Raw genomic sequence first — 23,632 nt, forward strand, 5'->3', positions numbered from 1 at the left:
TTGTAATATTTTTTCACCAAGTTGAACTCCTGATCAGACGAATCTGGCAACTTTAGTCTTTACTATATTTAAAGTTGATGCCTCACAGGTGAGGCAGCAAAATTAATTTCCTAAGGTGACCAAGTATGGCCTTTAGAATTAGATGGGCTGAAGAATATGCTTTTCTGACATTAGTAAACACAAACTGGTCAAAGTTAAAAAAGGAAGCATTTTATCTCATTACAGTTTGTTAAATTTGTTTACAAAATAGGAGGTCATTACAGGTCACTGGGACATACTTTAAGTAACACTTTTACAAACTGCTTTGTCATAGTGGCTGAGATTTGCTTATACAAATTAAATTCAGCAGACACATTAGCCCATTCTGGCTTTTTTCATTTACAGCACAGCATCCAGGGCAATTCAGCATTTTGTCCAGGATGCTCAGTTTGTTCACACTTTGATGCATCTCCAGGTTGGGGTATCCCACCTCCTTTTCCCAGTGGATGCTTCAAGGGGAGGGAGGCATCTAGATCTGACCAAGGAAATCAGAGCCTCAGCCAACCTCACTAGGGTCTTGTTGGTAGGCTTAAGAGTGAAAGCCGGTAGGCCCAGGCTGAGGTAAGGTGCATCCAGCTTTCTTGTGAGAGGTCTTGCGTTTTGGCCCAAGGCTGACCTCTGCAATAGTACCAGGACAAACAATCAACTCCCGCGAGCAGTACGGCGAGGTGATGATCTGAAAACATGAAGAGCTGTTGTCTGTTTTTGAGTAGTCATTGGAAGCTGAAGCCTGCGAAGCTGCCCCGGACCTAACCAACGAGCTAAGTCCTTTGGCTTGTAGGAAGTAGATAGACCACGAGGCATATCGGAGTCCAAATGGGTCTTGATAGAGGCCTGTACCACCACCTCATTGAAGGGGGATGGAAAAGCACCTCATCTTCACTGACAATCAATCATAAGCCTAGGAGGACTGACTGATGGCGAACGAGCATCGGATGAGGCCCTAAATCTGAAGCACTTTTCCTTTTTCCACCAGAGAGATCTTCAGCTCGACCAGTGGATGACATGGTATGTGAATGCCTTGATGACTCATGGAAATGTTGAGCTAAAATCTCAGCCCTACGCGTGATAGTTCTACTATTAAAGTGGAGTACAAAATTGACAAGAATGTTGTGTTCAGGGCGCAAGCAAGACACACAAAAGAATAAAAGTCCCAGTGTGGTATTTGTTTTCCAAAGCAGAGGGAGTTATTAACTTTTTCTGACATTAGTCAAAAGGCACATGAAAAAAGTTTCCCAATGGGGTACTTAGCTTTAGATGTCTTCTTTCTCTGGTGCAGACCGACCGATGCACTGACCAGCACTCTGTTTTGAGCTCAGATGGCAAGAACTGAGGTCACGGTGCCGGCGGACTCCCTTTACACCCAAACACAGTGACATTGGATAGGGCATCCACCGGTTTCAGGAGGGGAAAACATTCCCTGGTAGTTGGGCCGGCCAATGGGCTTCCATGGTAAGAAAACCTACAAGTCAGGACTGCAACTGTGAAATATGAAGACCATTTCTGTTCTTCTGTTGCCAGTGAAAAAAGCAGATATGCCCCATGGAGGTAAACGCTTTCTGTCCTGAGCAGATTGCATTTTGATAAGTCCAAAATGTAGTCCCCTGCTCTTAGGTGTCAAGGATAAATTTAAATACAGATAGAAGGGCAGCCTCTGTCCATCCTGCACCACTGAAGCTCTGCTAGATTCTTCACAAAAATGGGGGTTTTGTGAGCTGGCACTTCAAGAAAGATCCTATCTGAAAATGTCCTCTTATGGTGACTTTCTAACACATGCACTACAGTTTCCATACAGATTACTGTTGTAGTACAATTTCAGGCACATATGCTTAGCTCAACAGCATACAGGAATGAAACCCTGACAATGACTAGAGTTCAGGTAATGGATCAGGTACTGCAGGATAAGAACTGACAGGCTGATTTTGGTATGACCATACTGGGGGGAGGGGTTGAAATCAACAGTCCAGTTCACTGTCTGGCACTAACAAAAAAAAGGTACACTGATTATGAAGATCAGATGGGGAACTCCAGATTAGTGTTAGGCACTCCCATGCAGATGATGGCACATCTCTGTGATTGTGTGTAGGAACACCCATCCATAGGTAGGAAGGAGCACAGGAAGACCAGGTGAAGGTGCCAACATCTGCCACTAGAATGCAAAGTTGGAGCTAATCAGAAATTCTCCCAGCTGTTCAAACTAGTGATGGCTTAGTCCCCGTCAGGAAAACAGCAGTGGCAGAGAGATCGCTGGTGATAAAGACCCTCCCAATGTGGATTACTTGGGCTGACAGAATGCATGATCTGGTGAAGGGGAAGAGCCACAAAAAATGATGGTGCTTATTCAACTAGGAAACCAAGTTCATGCCTACCTGATGACTGCTCCCTCAGGTCAGCCCACAACCAAGTCAATGATTAAACTGGCAGTGCTAGGTGGGGAGACAAAATAAGTACCTAGGAAAGAAAAAAATTATGACACTTGGGAACTCTCCTGAAGTTACATGAGGAATGGAGAGGGTGGGGTGGGGAAGATAAGTGTCTTTCCTGATGAGTCCTTTTAGCTGAGCTCTTGCAGAACTGCAGTCACAAACACTGGTCTTCCTTGAACTGTAGATCCAGTCTGTAGGGTTTTTGAAAAAGTGTGAAGAGTGGACCAGGTGGCTGCCTTGCAAATGATCTACATTGAGATGTTCCTAAAGAAAACACCCGATGCAGAAACTGCCCTTACGGAGTGTGTCCTAAACGATTATGAAGAGCTCCTCCATACTTCTAGCAAAGAAAAACAAAACACTATGCAGTTAGCTAGCAATTTGGTGGCGCCTTGTTCAGATATTGGCATCACCTCCTCTAGCATGGTGTAAGACACTAATAATGTACTAAATGTCTCAGTACAGTGTGTTAAATGCTGATGTACTTTGTTGCATGGGTGCAGGGATCAAAGACACTTTCCCCCATTTTGGGATTGGGGGGGTTGGTATAATGTTTAAGTATCTACCACACAGACACAAAGTATTGAGCTGGATTCTCACCTTTGAAATGAAAATTGGCTAGGCTTAAAATGGCCCACAAGAGCAGCTAGCCTAGTACTTTCCTGTGAACCTATCCACTAGTCAGAAAGACTTTGTATTGGCCAGGTAGTACTTCAGCTGCATGTAAATATCCAGTAGGTAAAAATGCTCTCCCACTTTGTTTCGCAGTACAGGGAAAGATGTCAGTAAGTGATCAATAAGGTTAAGAAAGATCTCAGACACCACTACAGGCAAGAAACAGCTTGTCCAATGGTCACTCCTCAATGATACAACTTTCGGTGAGGTGATGCAGGGCTCTAGCTTCCGGCACAGTCTCAGCTCGAGTCTGAATAAAGCAGCACTGGCCTCTACCATGCACTGAAAAAATGTTAATGTGGGCTCTGGATTTGACAACTGTCGAACATTTACATTTCATCAGTTTAGGCATCAAATGCAAGAACTTAAGATAACATAAATGTAGTAACAAAGATGTCTGTGACATTTACAGCAAAGTTAGAAAATATTTTTTTCTTGTAAAGTAGCACGTTTACTAAAGTGTGTGGGGAGGGGACTGTCAATTCATCCTGGACTACAAAAAGATACTTTGAACAAAGGCCTACAATTTAGCTACTTCTTTGGTTGCAGCTATATAACTCCTTAGTATACTGCAAAACAGTCTCAGAGACTAACCTAAATGAGAGTCACTCCAGGAAAAAAGAGGCAGTCCTGTTACAGAAGGTATACAAGATGACAGTGACTCACACTAATTCTATTATATGTCAGTGCAATAGGTATACACCATTACCTCCTTATGAATAATATGATTCATATAAAACAGACCTGAAGTGCATTGTGGGAAAGAAAAATGCATGAAGAAAAACAAGATCATGTTAATAGAAGAAAAACAAGATCATGTTAATAGAAGAAAAACAAGATCATGTTAATATGCTGTAACCAGGACTGCTTGTAAACTTCTGAGCCCTCCAAGTCTTTCTGTGTTGGAGGGAAGCCTTCTAGCTTATCAGTGGGGGTGGTAAGCACTAGGTAGCCTTTCTACCACAAGATCCAGGTACAGATTTCTTAGTTTTAGCACATGAATTTGCTTATTCGTGCTCAGCACCTGTTCAGAACTTCTTGTTAGCACTAAATAAGCTACAAATTACTACAGCACTCAACCTTCCTCTTTACCTAGAGGAAGAGAGTTTTTGTGCTTATTTTCCTCACTTGCTTAGAGAATAACAGCTCTTATACTCACTTTCCACGCTTGTCTAGAGGAAAGTAGTTTTTTATTCAGGCATGTCCAAGGGTCAGCTCCAGTGTTCTCTCCTATCTGATGAATCTGGGCATCTTGGGGCAATGTAGCAATTGCCTCATGAACACAAACAACCCTCTCCCTCCTACCACCCAACACCGCAACCTATGAGAGATGCACTTATCTTACCAAACTGGAGGTAAAGCTCTCTTGAACCAAGACTGAACTTGACAGTATAGAGGAGAAGGTAAACACCTGCACCACACTACACTCATCACATAGTCCCAACTAAACCTACACCACCAAAATCCACACACAAACAAAAAAACATTTGCGGAGGCTGCTGCTCAAGCAACAGAGACCGCCAAAGCAGAAACGCAAGCAACCTCCACCACCCAACACAACCCAAATAACACATAGCCCACAGACTCAGTGTGCCAATAAACCACAGCCCATAAGGCAAAACAACGTACCCAACACACTAGTCATACGTGACTCTATAGTAAGGCACACTGATGTCCCACTCACCAGGCTAAACAAGGAGAAGGTTACTGTCAAGCTGCCTGTCGGGTGCCAGGATCCGCCACATAACCCACACACTCAGGTCACTCCACAACAAGTACAAATATGACTCTGTTATTGTCCAGGTTGGTGTCAACGACCTGAGACGCACCTCTCTGGACTACATGAAGAGAGACATGGAAGAGCTCTCTGATCTTGTAGCCCAGACAGGTATGACCCTAGCCCAGAATGATACTGCAGTACAAGGACAAAATGATTAACTTCAACAATTGGCTAAGCTTCTGGTGCCATTCTAAGGGGATCCAGTATCTATCTGCCTGGCACGACATGGTCGACAGACCACAATGCTTTGCCAGAGATAGCCTGCACCTGTCGCCACTGGGATTCCGGACACTGGCTAAGAGTCTTGCCGCCCCTATAGTGCCTTTTTTAGGCAAGATTCAAATGACAAATTTACCACCGTAACAGGAACAGCCAAGCAAAAACTGAGGGTAATGCTACTCAAGGCTAGAAGTCTAAATCTCAAAATGCACTCACTCGAGGCACTCCTTAAAATGGAGAACATTGATATCTGTGCAGTGACTGAGACCTGGTTCAAGGCTCTAGAGAGCACCCCTGCATTACCAGGGTATAACTCATATCACACATTTCGGCCATCTAACCTGGACCAGAACACCAAAGGCGGAGGTGTGTCCATATTCATTAAGGATATCCACACCTCCAGGCTAGTTGTGCAGCATAATGCATCCGAGGTTATCCAAGTGCAACTAACTCTGGGCAACACTGCAATCCAAATTATAGCTTGCTACAGATCCCCCACCATGCCCCAGGATTCCCACTTCTCTTTTCTTGATATACTGGAAAATATTAGGGTTCAACCAAACACCCTAATAATGGGTGATTTCAACTACTCCACCATTAACTGGGAAAACTACTCGTGTATCAATTCCTTTGCTCAACACTTTCTGGAATTCATAAATTCCAATGCCCTGGATCAACTTATCAGCACCTCCACCAGGGGCAACAATACCCTAGACCTAGTCATTACCAACACGAGTGACCGGTGTTCCACACCTGAAGTCAACTCCTTGTTGGTAAGATCCGACCATAAGCTAATCACCCTAGATATCCACATCCTGCCCCCACCCACCATTAAGGAAACCACGGAAAAAAATTTCTCCAAAGCCAACTTCATGCTTCTTAAGACAGAAGTGGCGAACTTCATGACACTCATGCAGATGGACAATACAGTTATGACTGCTGAATCCTACACAAATGCACTCCATAAGGACTTACACGAGTGCATGGATCGTGCTATCCCAAACAGAACCAAGACGCTATTGTCCAAAAAAAAGGAAGCCAATCTGGTGCTCCCCTGCCATAAACAAACTTTACAACAGAAGGAAAAAACTGTTGCAAAAGAGAGTAAAATCCCATGAGTGGAGGAGCTCCCTGGTCAGCCTCAGTAAGAAGCTGAGATCCCTTATAAGATCCTCCAGAGCTAGCTACAAAAACAAAATTGCCACTGATTCTAAGGGCAACCACAAAGCATTCTATAGCTATATCAGGAATCTCAATGGCAACACACAGATCTGCTCTGAGTTACAGCACAACGGCACGATAATTACAGAACCAACTGATATTGCCAACATCCTGGCAGATAGTTTCAGTACTAACTTTACCCCCCCCCCTCACCCCCTAAAGGGCCCATATTTATACAGGAAGAATGCGGAGTCCCTGTAATCACATCTATGAAGGTAAAAGCTGCACTCTCTAAAACCAAAAACACAGCATCCATGGGACCGGACAACATCCGAGGCTGGGTTTTACACAAACTTCAGAACGAACTGGCTCCCCACCTAAGCACCATGTTCAGTCACAGTCTCATGTCAGGCTTTGTGCTCACTGAATGGTGCACAGCAACAGTTATCCCACTCCAGAAAGGGGGAACCACCACTGATACTGGGAACTATCGCCCTATTAGCCTGACAAGCCTGGTCTGCAAGGCCATGGAACGTATCATCATGAAACTCAAAGACATTGGTAACCTCCAAACTCTGGACCCCACCCAGTTTGGGTTTGTGAAAGGCAGCTCATGACTTCTGAACTGGATTGACTTCCTTTGAGGAAGTCACCAAAGCCGCAGACGAGGGTAAGGTGGTTCACACAGCCTATCTTGACCTCGCCAAGGCTTTCAACACCATACCCCATTATGGAATTATAGCTAAACTCACTAAACTAGGTATAAATCCCTGCATCACGAGATGGGTTGCCAACTGGCTCACTGACAGAACCCACACTGTAAAAGTTACAGACTCCAAATCTGACTTCAAACCAGTGACAAGTGGAGTACCACAGAGTTCAGTCCTGGGACCTTTCCTGTTTGGTATCTACTTCTCTGAAGTACAGGCTAACACAGAAGGGCTCTGGCTAATTAAGTTCGCAGATGACTGACAACTAGGAGCCATAGTCGAGTCCCCAAATGATGTGGACATCCTACAGAAGGGGCTCACTGAGATAGATGCCTGGTGTCAGAGGCATGGCCTCAAGCTCAATGCCAAAAAGTGCATTGTCATCCCCTTTGGTAAAAACTCTGTACACATGAATTACCACAAACAGCAATCTACCTAACGCCGAATGTATAAGAGAAGACCTTAGGACCCAAGTGGACAGTAGTCTCTCCTCTGATAATCACCTCCACAGTGGTCAGGAAATCCTTCTATGTGGCACACCTCATCACAAAAGGGTTTTCATCCAGGAAAGAAGAGGTCATTGTTCCCCTCTACTCGGCACTCATAAGACCCATTAAAGAGTACAATGCCCCTTTTGGAATGTACCTCACAAGACATCTGCAGCAGCTGGAAAGGCCACAGAAATACCTCACAAAGAGGATTACTGGCCTCAAACAAATGCCCTACACTGACCGTCTCAAAACACTCCAACTTTACTGTAGCATATCGCTTACTCCGAGGAGATCTCTGTCTAACACATAAAGCTATGTTAAACCCAGTGCTATTAGACATGCTACACCTAAAGAAATCCCAATCCCTTTGAGCTACATGCTCTAAGGACCTAAACCTTGTCACCACAATAAACAGGACATGCTGGAGGGATGGAGTCCTGTCCCAGAGACTTCCCATACTCTGGAACAAGCTACCCATCTATGTCAAGCAAAGCTCCTCATTAGCACTCCAAGAAAAATCTTGATAAGTGAATGGGAAATAAGAAATGCACCCTGGGGATCACTTCGGTGGCTCTGCTCGACAGGGGCACAGGAAAATAAATTTCTTGGGTGGCGTAAGCCAGGGAACCTTGTTGGCTAGGCTTACTTAGGCCCTTGGGCCGACAGCCTACTATCTACCTAAGAAGCTACGAACCCGTCAAGCCCCACTGGCAGCCATTTTGCAGAAAAAAGATTAAAATTCTGTAAGATGCAGATATAGTGATTTTGAAGAAGTATAATAGCTCAGAAAACAAAGAATGAAAAAATAGATTTTTTTTTAGTTCTAATGTAGCGTTTTCCTTTAATGGATACTGTAAGACAAAATGTAAGCAACAAGTTGCACTATGGACTCACCTTACGAGCCAGGTGTTTGAATTCCTCAGTAGTAGTTATTCTTCCAACTTTGCAGTCAGGCTTACGGTAAGGGTTCAGACAATGTACAATAAACTGGGACATCTGAAAAAGGAAATATTGTCTGGACATTAAGACTATACTCTTCTTTAGAAATCATTTAGAAATTATACCAATTTACTTAACTCTATACAAAATTTGCTCCTTCACAGTTCACTCCAACAAACTGCAAGGTAGAACTCTAATTTCATGAACTCATTTAATACTTAAGATTAAGCAGTACTCATCATAACAGACAAGAACACCCATTCCTAAACCATCCCTCTCCCAAAAAGAAAATCATAGTAGCTCAACAACCTGCTCGACACAGTGCAAGAGTAATCATCACAAAAAAAAAAAAATCAGGTTAATGGAATGCAGAAGCCTTAAAAACAGGTCTGTTACACACAAAGGAAAAACTGCACACACACACACACACACACACACACACACACACACACACACACACACACACACACACACACACACACACACACACACACACACTGCAAGACTTCATCTATTTTGAATTACTGTAGAAGTAAACATATATTCCCATCATGGCTGTTGTACAAAGAGAACACTCCTTAACATGTCCTAAGGCTGGATTTATCCTCTCAACCACTCAGCACTTGGCATCTTTTTCTGGAAGTTCCATGCTCAGGTATTGGTCCCACTCCCACAACACATGCCATGACACCACATATTAACTAAGTAAAAGTGTATTCATGACATGCCTTCATACTGCCTCCTGCAAAAGAGCAGCAATGAAGACATGGTATCCTCAAAACTGTTAAGAAGTGATATGTATGGATATTCTTGCCCTATTTGTAAGAAAATAAAGCAACAATGGACAGTGTCAGTGGCACAAAAGGTAGCACACTTGCCTTTTGTGTTAAAGGCTTTGGGGTCTATTCTCATACCAGGTAATGGATTGCTGACATTGCAGTGTAGCATAAACAGGTGTGTGTGGCTGCACTCCGGAGTGATTGTCCTTCGGATAAGGTATCAAACTGTTGCCCTACCTGCTTGAGTTGGTAGTAGCTTAAGTGGATGTAAAAGATCACACGGCACCTACTGAAAAGAGTAGGGGACGTTCTCTAATGCCCTTGTCAAATTTCAGCCAACAGTATAAATACCACTTCAGGTCTCCTCTGAAAAGCATCTACTAGCTTAGTGGGACCAACCTACTCAACAAAGGATAAAAAATAAAATAAAAATAAGGAATGACCACCCAAATGGGGATGGAGGGTGGAAATTCCTGATCATCACGGTGTGCTGTCTGTTTAATTAGTTCATTTGTGAAAGCACACACATTATGACAGTAGATGCTTAAGTAACAGGATCACTGCTGCAGTTAAATTTTGTACCCATAAGAACTTCACACTACTTTTTCCAAGAGGGTTCCTTACCACCCTGTTTTTTAGAAGCCCCCTTCAAGTAAGTTTTTCATATTGGGCCCTCTTTTACACCCAAAAAGGGGGGATCTGGAGAAAACACCAGGTCTGTTAGGCATTGTAGAAAAAATATGCCAATATTTCTGCATAATTATTTGGACTTCTTTGGTGTCAGAGCCATAACTAAAAATCAGGGAACTTGTGAAATGATCCTTTTGTCCACTTTGGGCAGAACTCCTACCAGCAGGTAGCTGCAGGTCCTGTATTGTGGGGTTACCATGGCCTCGGGCATTACGTCTGTCGGTTAAAGCAGAGGAACCAAGTAATGGGATATGTTTTAGACCCCACCCTTTTTCACTTTCTTCCTTCACATTTTTAACCATCAGTTCTGGGCAGCCCCACTTAATAAACATCTGGGCCAGAAAACTTAATTCCTGTTCTAGGTCTTCCACATTAGATGTCATATGGTCTATCTGCACCATTTGCCCTTTATTGTGCAATGCCTAACAGACCTGACATTTTCTCTAGATCCCCCCGTTTTGGGTATAAAACAGGGCATAATATAAAAAACCTACCTGAAGGGGCTTCTTAGAAACAGGGTGGTAAGAACCCTCTTGGGAAAGTGGGGGCTTAAGTGTGAGATGTGTAATCTATGTAAATACATGGCTCATTCGCAAGAAGTTCAGTTAAATACTATGCACAACCCTTTAACAGTTAAGAACTATTTTAATTGTACATCCAAAACTTTTAGTTATGTACTTACCATAACGATAGATGTATGTGATCCATCTCGCCTACATTCATAACTGATGGGCTTGGAGCCGAGAATCGGCTCCGACTCGGCCGATACACTAGCACAAAGTCTCTCATTGGCTGAGCCAACCCCCTTATCCCAGGATGCACCACGCCCAAACCCCCAGATCTGGTTTGCCCCACAACTCACTCACATGAGCCACTCCAACTGTACAATAGTGTTTCCTCCAGATCCAACAGGTAGGGGAAGGAGGGCGGTGCGTCTGAATGTGGCGAGATGGATCACATACATCTATCGTTATGGTAAGTACATAACTAAAAGATGTACTGCGATACTATCTCACCTACATTCATAACTGATGGGACAGCGTCCCTAGCACCTAGATCCTGGGAGGCTCACTGGAAAACACTCCTGAGCACTGTGGAACCAAAGGACGCCCGACCTCTAGAGGCCACGTCCAGCTTGTAATGAGAAATAAAAGTATGTGGAGAAGCCCAAGTGGCCGCTGCACATATCTCATCCACCGACAGTCTGGCGTGAAAGGCCACTGAAGTAGCCATAGCCCTAGTAGAATGCACTTTAACTGGAAATGGAAGGTCCCTTCCTGTTGATGCATAAATAAATGAAACACAATCCCTAATCCACCTAGCAACAGTGGTCTTAGTTACTGCTTTGCCAATCCTGTTATCTGCAAAGGCCACAAACAACTGGTCTGATTTCCTCTGTTGCTGTGTCCTATCCAAGTAAAACCTTAGTTGTCTATGCACATCCAACTGATGAAGTCTGTATTCTGCCTTGTTGGAAAATTTTGGAAAGAAAACTGGTAGCTCTATAGATTGCTGCAGACAAAGAGCAGAAGAAACTTTCGGAAGAAATGACAGGTTTAGTCTTAGAGATGCTCTATCTTTGTGAAAGATCAGATAAGGGGGCTTAACAGAGACGGCTTGAAGCTCCGAAACTCTTTTGGCTGAAGTAAAAGCTACCAAGAAGGCAGTCTTCCAAGATAAGAACTTTTGCTCACAAGTGGCCGCCGGCTTGAAGGGATGAGACGTCAAGGCTCCTAAAACTACATTCAAATCCCATGACAAAACAGGTTGAGACACCGGGGGGGCGAAGCAACCAAGCTCCCTTCAGAAAGGCCTTACACAACTTATGACTCATGAGTGAAGGCTCAAAGGCAACAATCAGAAATCGCTGACAATTGGACTTTAAGCGTGGAGACAGCGGAACCCTGTCTAAAAAGAGTTGCCAAAAAATCTAATACTGCGGACACCGGGGCTGTCAGAGGGTCAAGGTTGTGCTGCTGGGCCCAAATGGCAAACCTTTTCCATTTATTAGAATATATCTCCTTAGTGGAAGCTCTGTGAGAGGAACACAGAATCTGGACCACTTCAGGCGAAAGGATATGCTGTCTAAGGTCGGAAGTGGAGCAGCCAAGCCGTTAGCTTGAGGGTTCGCAGTGATGGATGGGCCTGACCTGACTGAAGAGTCAGGAGGTCTGGAGCTGGGTCCAGAATCCAAGGATCCTTCACTGCATACTTCCGAAGGAAAGGAAACCAAACTTGGCGGGGCCAGTGTGGTGCGGTCAAAATCATGTTGCTTCCCAAGCAGATCACCTTCTGAATCACCTTTGACAGCAGTGGGACCGGAGGGAAGGCGTAGTGCAGACCGGAGGGCCAATTGTGGACTAGAGCTTCCCTGGGTGACCCCCCCCCCGGGGGGAATCAGGGAGAAGAAATTGCTGCACTTCGCGTTGTAGGAGCTGGCGAAGAGGTCGCAACAGGGAAACCCCCACTTGGAGAAGATCCTAGCCACTACTCGGTCGTTCAGGGACCACTCGTGAGGCATCAGAATAACTGCTCAGCCTGTCTGCTATCATATTGGATTTCCCCGGAATATGCGTTGCCACTAGAAATCTCTGGGAAGCGATCGCCCAGTTTCAAACTCTCATGGTTTCTCTGCAAAGAGGATAAGACCTGGTTCCTCCCTGCTTGTTCAGGTACCATACTACCGCCATATTGTCTGAGAAGATTGAGATGGTACCCTTGGGAAGAGAGCTGTGAAGTGCCTGCAACACTAGAAGCAGTGCCCTCATCTCCAGGACATTGATGTGTAAGGGGGTTTCATGATCCTGCCACGTGCCTTGAACCGTCCTGTCCAGATAATGCCCCCCCACCCTATCTGGGAGGTGTCCGTGGTCACTGTGGAAATGGGGGAGGGGGGCAGAAGAGTCGCCCCTGGTTCAAGTTGGAGGAGAGGAGCCACCAACGAAGATCTTGCTGGCAGGTATCCGTAATGAGAATCGGGTAGGACAAGGGCAGATCTTGGTAAGACCACTGGGTCGACAGGAGCCATTGGAGAATTTGCATGTGCAGTCTTGCCAGAGGGACCAGAAGAATGGCGGCTGCCATCGACCCCAAAAGCTGAAGGACCATCCTGGCTGGGGCTTTGCTTCGGGGTAGTAAGGCTAGGACTTGGTTCTGTAGCATCTTTATCCTCTCTGTTGGAAGGAATGCTCGCATCTCGACAGAGTCTAGCCCTGCGCCTATAAAGGCAACACGCTGTGATGGCAGCAATACAGACTTTTCCCAGTTGAATGGAATTCCTAATAGATGTCCCAATTCGATGGTAGCACTCACGGCTTGAATAAGAAGATGCCTTGTGGGGGTGGTGAGGAGTCAGTCATCTAGATACGGAAACACCTGGAATCTCAGACATCTCAGGTGAGCCGTCATCACTGCCAGACATTTGGTAAACACCCTGGGGGCTGTGGTGAGACCAAAGGGCAGGGCTCGGAACTGGAAGTGACTGGCTCCTAGGCAGAAGCGTAAATGTATCCAGGACACCCTGTTTATCTTGATGTGATAATAGGCATCCTTGAGATCGATGGAGCACATCCATACTCCTTTTTCCAGCAATGGGAAAATGGACTGCAACGTGGCCATCCAGAACTTGGACTTCTTTACGAAGTGGTTTAGGTGGCTGAGGTCCAGAATGGGTCTCAAGTCCCCTGTTCTTTTCGGCACCAAAAATAACTTTGAGTAAGTTCCTAATCCAGTCTGGTCTGCGGGGACTGGCTGGATGACTCCCTTTCCGAGCAGCTTTGCGACCACTATGGCTGCTTGATCCCGTTGACTGGGTGGCACGTCCGGGATTTTCCTTGACGGTGGAGGGGGACGGATAAAGAGAATGGTGTAACCTCTGGCGATGATACGAAGCACCCACTGATCCTGAGTGATGGAACCCCAGGCCCTTGGATGCTCCGAAAATCGACCCCCGACTGGCTCCGGAGACGCACAGTCGGGCAGTCCCTCAGGGACAGTGGAAGGAGGAACTATGAAAGGATTTGCGGTCTCCTTTGTTGCGGGGGCCTCCATCGCCTCTAGGGCAACGTCTTCCAGAATAAATCCCCCTCCTCTGCCTCTGGAAGGGGGGTCATTCTGATTGGGCAGGAAAAGACTTTTGGGACTTTCTGAACCACATCTTTCCTCCCCTCTGCGCCTTGGGATAAGGTCTCGAAGGAAGCGAAAAACAGGCCCCAACGGCAGACAAAGTCTTACCCTCCTGCTCGCATCTAGTGAGTGTGTCTTTCACCTTGGGTCCAAAGAGAGAGGACCTGTCAAATGGAGCGTCTGTGAAAGAAGACTTGAAAGCCTCCGCAAAGTGACACAAGCGCATCCAGGCTTGCTTCCTAAGGGCTACGCACGAGCTCGCTGCCCTACTCGCCCCTTCGGCTACATACGATATGAGCCTCATGGACGAGTTAACAATCGACGAAAGGGAAGACAGCTGGGCATTGACAGACTGCGTCAACGCCTCAGGCACGTTACCCGACAGGGTATCTCCCAACTCCTTTATGAGATCCCTTTGGAGCCTCGTAAAATGACACAATTCAGCGACTGCAGGGTAAAGGTCGCTGAAGTCAGGGTACGCTTCCCGTACCTATCCATGCTCCTGGACTCCTTGATAGGAGGATGGATAGATGTAGATGCCTGTGCCACATCCTGCTGGGTGGCAGACGCCACCCACCATAGCATCCACTGGGACTGCCTTGGTTAGAAACTCCTTGCCAGGGGGTGCGGATAAAAATTTGTTGGGGCAAGAAGGAACTGGCTCCACAGAGTCAGGGTGCTCCCACACCCTTCGACAAATAAGGTCCAGTAATTTATCAAAGGGTGGAGACACCCAGGAGGCGGAGGGTTGGGCTCCGAAGGCCTTGAGGAAGACAGACTCCTCCGCGGAAGGGGTTTTGGACGGCCAGTCGCCCCTGTCTCAAGATCTCCAGAACATCGGAGAATGAGACATCGTCGGAGGATGACTTCGGGGACCCTTCCGCATCATCAAGGTCGGTGTCCGAGGTGACAGACTCATCTGGGGAGTCTATGTGCTTCCTCTTGCACAACTTTTTCCTGAGGGGCTCTTCAGGTAAAGCCTCTGAAGGCTCCTCGGAAAAAGGGGGACCACACATGGAGGAATCCTCAGGCCTCAGAGCCACGCTGTCTGAAGACAGGGGGGCACCAGAAGCTCTAGTCGCCGTGTCTAGGGAAGGGGTCGCAGATTCAGGTGAAGTCACTAGAGATTTGTCTAGTGCACTTCCTCATAGCCTCGAAGGCGGGTCCACCAGAATCTGAAGAAAGGCCCGCCTGCGAGACCATGACCGGTGTTGGGGTCCCCCTAGCCGAGGCGCCAAGGGGGAGACTCAGGGCCGAAACCAGAAGCCCCGAGAAATCCCCCTCGGGCTCGGCCGAGGACATCCGAGAACCGAAACCCTTGGAAGGAACTGAAAAGGTTGGAGCTGAAGACGGCACCGACAGACTAGCAGTGGGTCTCGGAATCGACTCAGGAACCTCACCAGACTCTGTGAACCCAGTCTCCGACGACACCAGGGTTGTCGGAGGAGGAAGAAACGGAATCAAAATGGTTGGCTCCGGCCGCTGGGCTGGAGCTGAAAATAATTTAGATAAGACAGGTGACTGGAGGAGCCTCTGGACCACCCTATCCAAATCCGAATCTGAAAGCCTGGAGGACTTGGAGGAAATAGACGGGGGGCGAGAAACTCTTTGAACCGGCTCCGAGGCAATGCTGGAATGTCGACTCCTAATCAGCTCCAGAAGGATCGGAGCCGAAGAAGACTCGACTAGCACCGAGTCCGCCGACGGTTCAGTTGCCGAAGAAACCGACCCTGGAGCCGAAACACTCACCTGTGGCTCCGAGACCAATGCAGCCAAGGAAGGACACCGAGACTTAGATCTTCTCTCCTGCGGCTCCGAGACCATTGGATCTGAGGAAGAAGACCCAGACATAGATCCTCTATCCTGCGGCTCCGATATCAGTGGAGCCGAGGAAGAGGACAAAGACTTGGTTCTTTTTTCTGGCGGCTCCGACGGACTTGTCGGAGCCCAAGACTTCTTTTTCTTTGATTTCGAAGAGGGAGAAGAAGATAAAGCTTCCTCAAAGGCTGGTTTTAATAACCCTTTTAAGATCAACTTATTTTTCCTCTCTTGTAGTACACGAGAGGAAAAGGCATGGCAAACACTGCAAGATTCTTACAAGAAAACTGGAAGTTCTAATGACTGTTGTAGGCAAAAACTGGAACAAACCTTAGGGACAAAGGATGGATTTGGCCTGAGAGATACTCTATCTTTGTGAAAAACCAGGTATGAAGGTTTTACAGACAAAGCTTGAAGCTCTGAAACCCTTCTGGCAGAAGTAATCGCAACCAGAAAGGCAGTTTTCCACGATAGAAATTTCAAATCACATGTTGCTGCCGGTTTGAAGGGGGAGGAAGTTAAGGCACGTAACACCACATCGAGATCCCATGGAGGAGCAGGATGAGAAATCGGAGGTCGTAAAAGCGCAGCACCTTTCATGAAGGTCTTACACAATCTGTTGCTCATTAAAGGTGGGTTTATAGACTCGTGAAAATTGGAAATAGCTGCCAATTGAACCTTGATGGTACAGACTGAAGAACCTTGATTGAAAAGGGAAGTTAGAAATTTCAGGACTTCCGATACGGGAATAGTGATGGGATCCAGACCCCGGAGTTGAGCCCAAATAGCAAATCTCTTCCATTTGCTAGAATACAATTTCTTAGTGGCAGACTTGTGGGCCGAAGATAAGATGTGTACAACTTCCGGGTCTAAGGTATGAATCCTGACTATAGTCGGAAGAGGAGGAGCCAAGCTGTCAATTTCAAGGTGAGTAGGGACTGGTGGAGTAGTCCCGACTGATGAACTAATAGGTCTGGGATCTGATCCAGGAACCATGGACCATCCAGTGCATATTTCCGAAGATAGGGGAACCATACTTGACAAGGCCAGTAAGGAGCAACTAAGATCATTTTGCTCCCCAAGTGAGACACCTTTTGGATCACTCTGGGAAGGAGGGGAACTGGGGGAAAAGCATATAGCAAGCCGGTGGGCCACGGATGGGCTAGTGCATCCATAGGGCTCTCCCCCGGAGCCGGAGTGAGGGAGAAGAACTTTTTGCACTTCGCATTCAGCGGGGTTGCGAAGAGGTCGCAACAAGGAATTCCCCATTTGCTGAAAATCTGATTTGCAACCGTAATGTTCAGAGACCACTCGTGTGGAGAGAGGATAGTTCTGCTCAGTCTGTCGGCTATCACATTGGACTTGCCAGGGATATGAGTCGCCACTAGAAATCGTTTGGTCGACACTGCCCATTCCCAAACTCTCATGGCCTCTCTGCAAAGGGGGTAGGATCTGGTCCCTCCCTGCTTGTTCAGGTACCAGACTACTGACATGTTGTCGGAGTGAACGGCAATTACGCCCTGAGGGAGGTAATCGTGAAGGGCTTGTAGGGACAGAAACACCGCCCTCATTTCTAAGATGTTGATATGAAGTAGGGTCTCTACCGAATGCCATTTGCCTTGGACTGACCTGCCCAGGGAATGCCACCCCCCACCCCATCTGGGAGACGTCCGTAGTCAAAGTGGCCACAGGAGGAGGTGGAACAAAGGGTCGTCCCTGATCCAGATTGGAGGGCACCAGCCACCAGCGAAGGTCCCGTTTGCAGGTTTCCGTGATCCATATGAGGTGACTGAGAGGGAGATCCTGAAAGGACCACTGTGTTGAAAGAAGCCACTGGAGAATTCTCATGTGCAACCTTGCTAGGGGAACTAGAAGAACCGTGGCGGACATAGATCCCAATAGCTGCAGGACCATTCTGGCTGGGGCTTTGGATCTGGGAAGTAAGGCTCGAACTTGAGCCTGTATGGTTTGTATCCTTTCTGTAGGTAGATAGACCCGCATTTGGTTTGAGTCTATCTCTACTCCGATGAATCTTATGCTTTGAGATGGCTGCAACACAGACTTTGGCCAATTGAAGGTGATTCCAAGGGAAGTGCCCAGTGATATTGTGGCTTGTAGGCTCCGCAATAGTAGATGCTTGGAGGTGGCAGTCAGGAGCCAGTCGTCTAGATATGGAAACACCTGGAATCCTAGACTTCTCAGGTGAGCAGTCACGACCGCCAAACATTTGGTGAACACCCTGGGGGCTGTGGTGAGACCAAAGGGCAGCGCGCGGAACTGAAAATGACTGTCTCCTAGGCAGAAGCGCAGATGTCTCCTGGACGCTTGATGTACCATGATATGGTAATAAGCATCCTTGAGATCTATGGAGCACATCCAAACACCTTTCTCCAGCAGTGGGAGAATGGATTGTAGGGTGACCATTCGAACTTGGACTTTTGACTGAACGATTTAGAATGCTGAGATCCAAAATGGGCCTCAAGTCCCCGGTCTTTTGGCACCAAAAGAATCTTGAGTAAGTCCCTAATCCGATCTGGTCTGCGGGGACTGGTTGGATGACTCCTTTTTGAAGCAGCTTTGAAACTTCTAAGGCTGCAATTTCCGTTGACTGGGTGGCGGGTCCGGGATTTTTTTGGACTGAGGTGGGGAGTGAGAAAAGGGGATGGCGTAACCTCCGGCGATAATTCGAAGCACCCATCGGTCCTGAGCGATACCTTCCCAGGCTTTTAGGTGCCTCGAAAAACAACCCCCGACTGGCTCCGGAGCTGCACAGTCGGGCAATCCCTCAGGGACTGTGAAAGGCTGAAGAGCCACGAAAGGACTCGCGGTCTCCAGTGTTGCGGGGGCCTCTGCCGCCTCTGGGACGGCGTCTTCCAGAAGAATTTCCCCCTCCTCTGCCTCTAGAAGGGGGATCGTCCTGCTGTGAGGGATAAGACTTCTGAGATCTACGGAACCACATTTTCCCTACTCTTTTAGCCTTGGGGTAAGGCCGAAAGGGAGTGGAAAATCGTGCTCCTACGGCAGTCAAAGTCTTACCTTCTTGCTCGCAGCGGGTCAATGTGTCCTTTACCTTGGGTCCAAACAAAGAGGACCCATCAAAGGCGTCGGCAAAGGAAGACTTGAAGGCCTCCGCAAAATGACACAGGCGGAGCCAGGCTTGCCTCCATAGAGCAATACCTGTACCCGCCGCTCTACTCGCCCCTTCGGGCGCATAAGAAATGAGCCTCATGGACGAGTTTGATATGGATGACAGGGTAGCCAACTGAGAGCCAACCGTCTGGGCCAGCTGCTCAGGTAGGTTACCCAAGAGGGTATCTGAAAGCTCCTTGATCAGATCCCTCTGAAACCTGGTGAAGTGCGTTAGATAGTTCAGGGACCTTAAAGTAAAGGCCGCTGAACTTAGGGTGCGCACCGCACGATCCATGCTCCTAGACTCCTTATTAGGAGGATGGACGGACGTCGAAGCCTCTGCTACATCTTGCTGGGTAGCAGATGCCACCACCAAGGCATCTACAGCCACACCTTTCGTCAAAAACTCCTTTTCTGGGGGTGCTGACAGGAACTTATTTGGGCGAGCAGGCACCGGTTCCACAGAGTCTGGTGTTCCCGCCCTTCGACAGATCAAATCTAGGAGCTTGTCGAAGGGCGGAGACACCCAGGAGGCGGAGGGCTGAGCCCCGAAGGCCTTAAGGAACACCGACTCGTCAGCAGAAGGGGGTTTGGATTGCCAGCCGCCTCGTTGTTTGAGGGCTTCCAGGATGTCTGCAAAGGAGACATCTGAGGACGACTTAGGGGACCCCTCTGCATCATCAAGATCAGTATCTGACGTGAGAGACTCATCGGGGGAGTCAACTTGCTTCCTCTTGCACGATCTTTTCCTTGGAGGTTCCTCTGAAGAAGCTTCAGAGGGACCTCCAGGAGGGGGGGAACCCCCAGTGGGGGTGACCTCAGGCCCCGGGGCTCCGCTGTCTAAGGACAGGGGGACTGCCAAAGACCCAGTCTCCGTATGCAGGGAAGGTGCTGGAGAGACCGTGGAGGTAGCCAAAGAGGATTTGGCTAAAGCACTCCTCATGGCCCTGAAGGCCGGACCACCAGAATCCTGGGAAGGTCCTACCTCCGTGGCCACAACAGTAGACGGTACCCCCGCAGCTAACGCACCGAGAGGAAGGCTTGGGACCGAAAACATCAGTTCCAAAGCGTCCCCCCCCGGGGCCGTCAGAGGAGGTCCGCGTACCGAACTCCGACTCGAGAGCCGGGGTTGGAGTAAGGGTTGGGCCCGACCCGAAAACCTCCATCGGCTCCAACGATGCCGAGGCTGTTGGAGGAGGAACCATAACTACAGGGTGGACCATCGGCTCCGAAGCCGAATGGGCTGGAGACGAAACTAACTTTTGGAACACAGAAGACTGGAAAAGTCTTAGGAGCACCCTGTCGATGTCCGAATCAGACATCTTGGAGGATCTAGATGAGACCGATCGGGTCCGAACCGACTTCTCCATCGGCTCCAAAGGACTGGGGGACCGGCTCCGAATGGACTCGACCAATATAGGTTCCGAGGGAGATCCCAAAACAATTTCCCTCGGTGCCGAGGAGGGCTTCGACGCCGAAGGGGAAGAGTCTGAGCCGGCAACCCTCATTGGCTCCAAAATCAGTGGAGCCGATGAAGGTGACCCGCCTCTCGACGCCCCAGTCCTCGGCTCCGAAACCAGAGGAGTCGAGACTGGAGGCATCGAGGCAGACCGTTCCGCCCTCGGCTCCAAAGTCCGTGGAGCCGATGGAGAAGCCTGCCTAGGTTTCTTAGCAGTCGGTTCCGACGGGCTGGTCGGAGCCGACGCTTTTTTCTTCTTGGTCGGAGAGGAAGAGGAAGATAAGGCCTCCTCGAAGGAGGGTTTAATCAGCCCTTTCAATATTAATTTATTCTTCCTCTCTTGGAGGACTCTAGATGAAAAGGCGTGACACACGCTACAGGACTCCTGTAGGTGCTTGGCACCTAAACAATATACGCACGAGGAGTGGTCATCGGTTATAGACATTTTATAACCGCACCTCGTGCACTTTTTGAACCCGGAGGGTCTATGTTCTTTCGACATAATGATTATCAAAAGACTAAAAAGTACAGTTTTGTACCTACCATAAATGTAGATGTTCGAGGATCCACATTGCTGCAGTCCTAACCATTGGGTAGTCCGCTGTCCAGTCGGCCCGAATACCAAAGTATATGGCTGACGTCGGTCAGGGCGCATTAGACTGACGTCAGTACGTCAGGGTACTAATGCGCATGACCGACGTCATATCCTCAGTCTTTTCTTGCCCCAGATGTCAGAAGACCCTGAAAAGATAAGGCCAAAAACCAAAAACTCCCAAAATACCTGCACCAAAAAATATATATACAAGATATACACCATCAGCAGAATATAACCTCACCAACACAACCACCCCTAAACACAGAGGGGAAGGAGGGAGGGTAAATTGGACTGCAGCAATGTGGATCCTCGAACATCTACATTTATGGTAGGTACAAAACTGTACTATGTTCTTCATTCCACATTGCTGCAGTCCTAACCATTGGGTAGAATCCCAAAGCAGAGGTAAGGGAGGCTGGCAAATCATAAGGAAGCAGGAACTGACAACATGCCTTGCAAAATAGCTGTGGCAAAACCAGCCCTAGACTTAGAGTAGAGAGGAAGGTGATAATGCTTAGAGAAAGTATGCACTGAACTCCAAGTAGCTGCCTCCAAAATATCCTTAGTTGCCACCCCCCTTAGAAATGCTGTGGAAGTGGCAGTAGCCCTAGTGGAATGAGGCCTAATCCCAGCTGGAATCTCCTTGCCATGATGGGAATAACAAAAAGTAATGCAACACCCAATCCACCTAGAAATAGTTTGTTTTGACACAGGCTTGCCCTTTGAACTCAAAGCAAAAGAAACAAACAACTGCTGAGACTGCCTAAAATCCTTAGTCCTGCTCAAATAATAACGCAATAGCCTGTGTACGTCTAAAGTGTGCAAAATCTTTTCCCCTTTATTTTGGGGATCTGCATAAAAGGTAGGCAAATGAATAGTTTGGTTTAAAGCCACACTAGAAACCACCTTAGGCATAAAGGAAGGATTAGTGCGTAAAGATACCCTATCCTTATGAAAAATCAAAAGGCTCCACTGCCATAAGGGCCTGCAACTCAGAAAGCCTTCTTGCAGAAGTAATGGCCAACAAAAAGCAGTCTTCCATGACAAGTATTTCAATTCAGCAGTAGCCGAGGCTCAAAAGGTTGTAGAGTAAGTTTCTCCAACACAAAATTGAGATCCCAAGCAGGAGTAGGAGCTCTACGGGGGTCTTATATTCTTTGCCCCTCTAAGAAATTGCTTGAACAAAGGATGCGAAAACAATGGTGGGTCACAATCATAGTGAGCTGAAATTGCTGCAGCATGAATCTTAATGGAAGAGAAAGACAAACCTTTGTCCAGTAACTCAGTAAGATATTGAAGAGCCACACTCAAATTTGGCTCAGTAATCTCCAAATTGTTTGCTGCACTCCAAAACAAAAATCTCTTCCATTTTTCTGCGTACACTTTCCTTGTACTAGGTCTTCTGGCTTCCATAATCACATTTAAAACTTGTTGAGGAAGCTGAGACCTGCTGTCTTTCAAAACAGAATATGCCAGGCTGTTAGATGTAGAGAGTGAAGCTTGACATTGAGCAGATGACCGTCCCGCTGAGACAACAGGTGTGGAATCAAGGGTAAAGGCCATGGAGGCTTCCTTACCAGACTCCTCAGTAATGGGTACCAGTGCTGCCGAGGCCAATCTGGAGCTATTAAAATCATCCTTGGCTTGTCTTGTCTGACCTTTAGAAGCACCTTTGGAAGAAGAGGCAGAGGTGGAAAGGCATACACATGAAGATTTTCCAACTGAAAGAAAGAGCATCCACTTTCCAAGCTGTGTGATGAAATCCCTTCGTGCAAAACTTTGGCAGCTGGTGGTTTAGTGGAGAAGCGAACAGATCTATGTCTGGAGTTCCCCATGACACTGTCAATTTTTGAAATACATGAAGATCCAGTTTCCACTCGTGGGGATCCATGATTTGTCTGCTTAATACATCTGCTAAGGAGTTCTGTGCTCCCGGCAGAAACCTTGCCTGAAGAGTTAGTTGCAGACTGAGCGCAGTCTCCCATAAAATCATTGCTTGTCTGCACAGTGGGTAAGAATGTGTTCCGACTTGTTTGTTGATGTACCACATGACAGTTGTGTTGTCTGTTAGAATCAACACCTGCCCTGGAAGAAGTAACTCCTTGAAAGCAATTAATGCAAACTGAACTGCTAACATCTCTTTCATATTGATATGTAGATGCTGTAGTCTGGCAGGCCACTTGTCTTGTATCCACTTTCCATTTAGATGAGCTCCCCAAGCAATATCTGAGGCATCTGTCGTTAGAATCTGACTTGCCTCTGGCCGGGTCACAGAGAGTCCCTTGTTTAGGTGACATTCCTGAGCCCACCACAAAAATTCCATTTGAATGCAAGGTATTATTTGAATGACAGTGTCCAAATCCTGGCAGTGCTGTGTCCACAGATTTTTGAGATACCATTGTAGCTTCCTCATATGCAGTTTGGCATTGGGAAACACCAGAATACAAGATGCCATGAACCCTAAGGCTTGAAGGACTGTCCTTGCAGTCAGCCCGGACTGAAGAGATAGATGATGAAAGTAACTGAAAAGATTCTTTTGTTTGTCCGGGGTTAAAAAGGCCATCTGGGCTGCTGTATTCAGTCTCACACCCAGAAAG

At 47.4% G+C, this 23,632-nt stretch overlaps 1 protein-coding gene across 1 annotated transcript in view; it reads right to left on the reverse strand.

Annotated features, from left to right (window-relative positions):
* The window catches only part of SETD2 (SET domain containing 2, histone lysine methyltransferase), a 3,532,865-nt gene that overhangs the window by 41,468 nt on the left and 3,467,765 nt on the right, over positions 1-23,632 (reverse strand). Inside the window, exon 27 of the mRNA XM_044066027.1 lies at positions 8,396-8,497. Within this exon, the coding sequence (XP_043921962.1) occupies positions 8,396-8,497 (102 nt within the window). The remainder of the gene's footprint in view (positions 1-8,395; positions 8,498-23,632) is intronic.

Source organism: Protopterus annectens, chromosome 3.part0 (genome assembly GCF_019279795.1).
Source record: "Protopterus annectens isolate FY-2018-M chromosome 3.part0, PAN1.0, whole genome shotgun sequence".
NCBI classification, from domain to species: Eukaryota; Metazoa; Chordata; order Ceratodontiformes; family Protopteridae; genus Protopterus; species Protopterus annectens.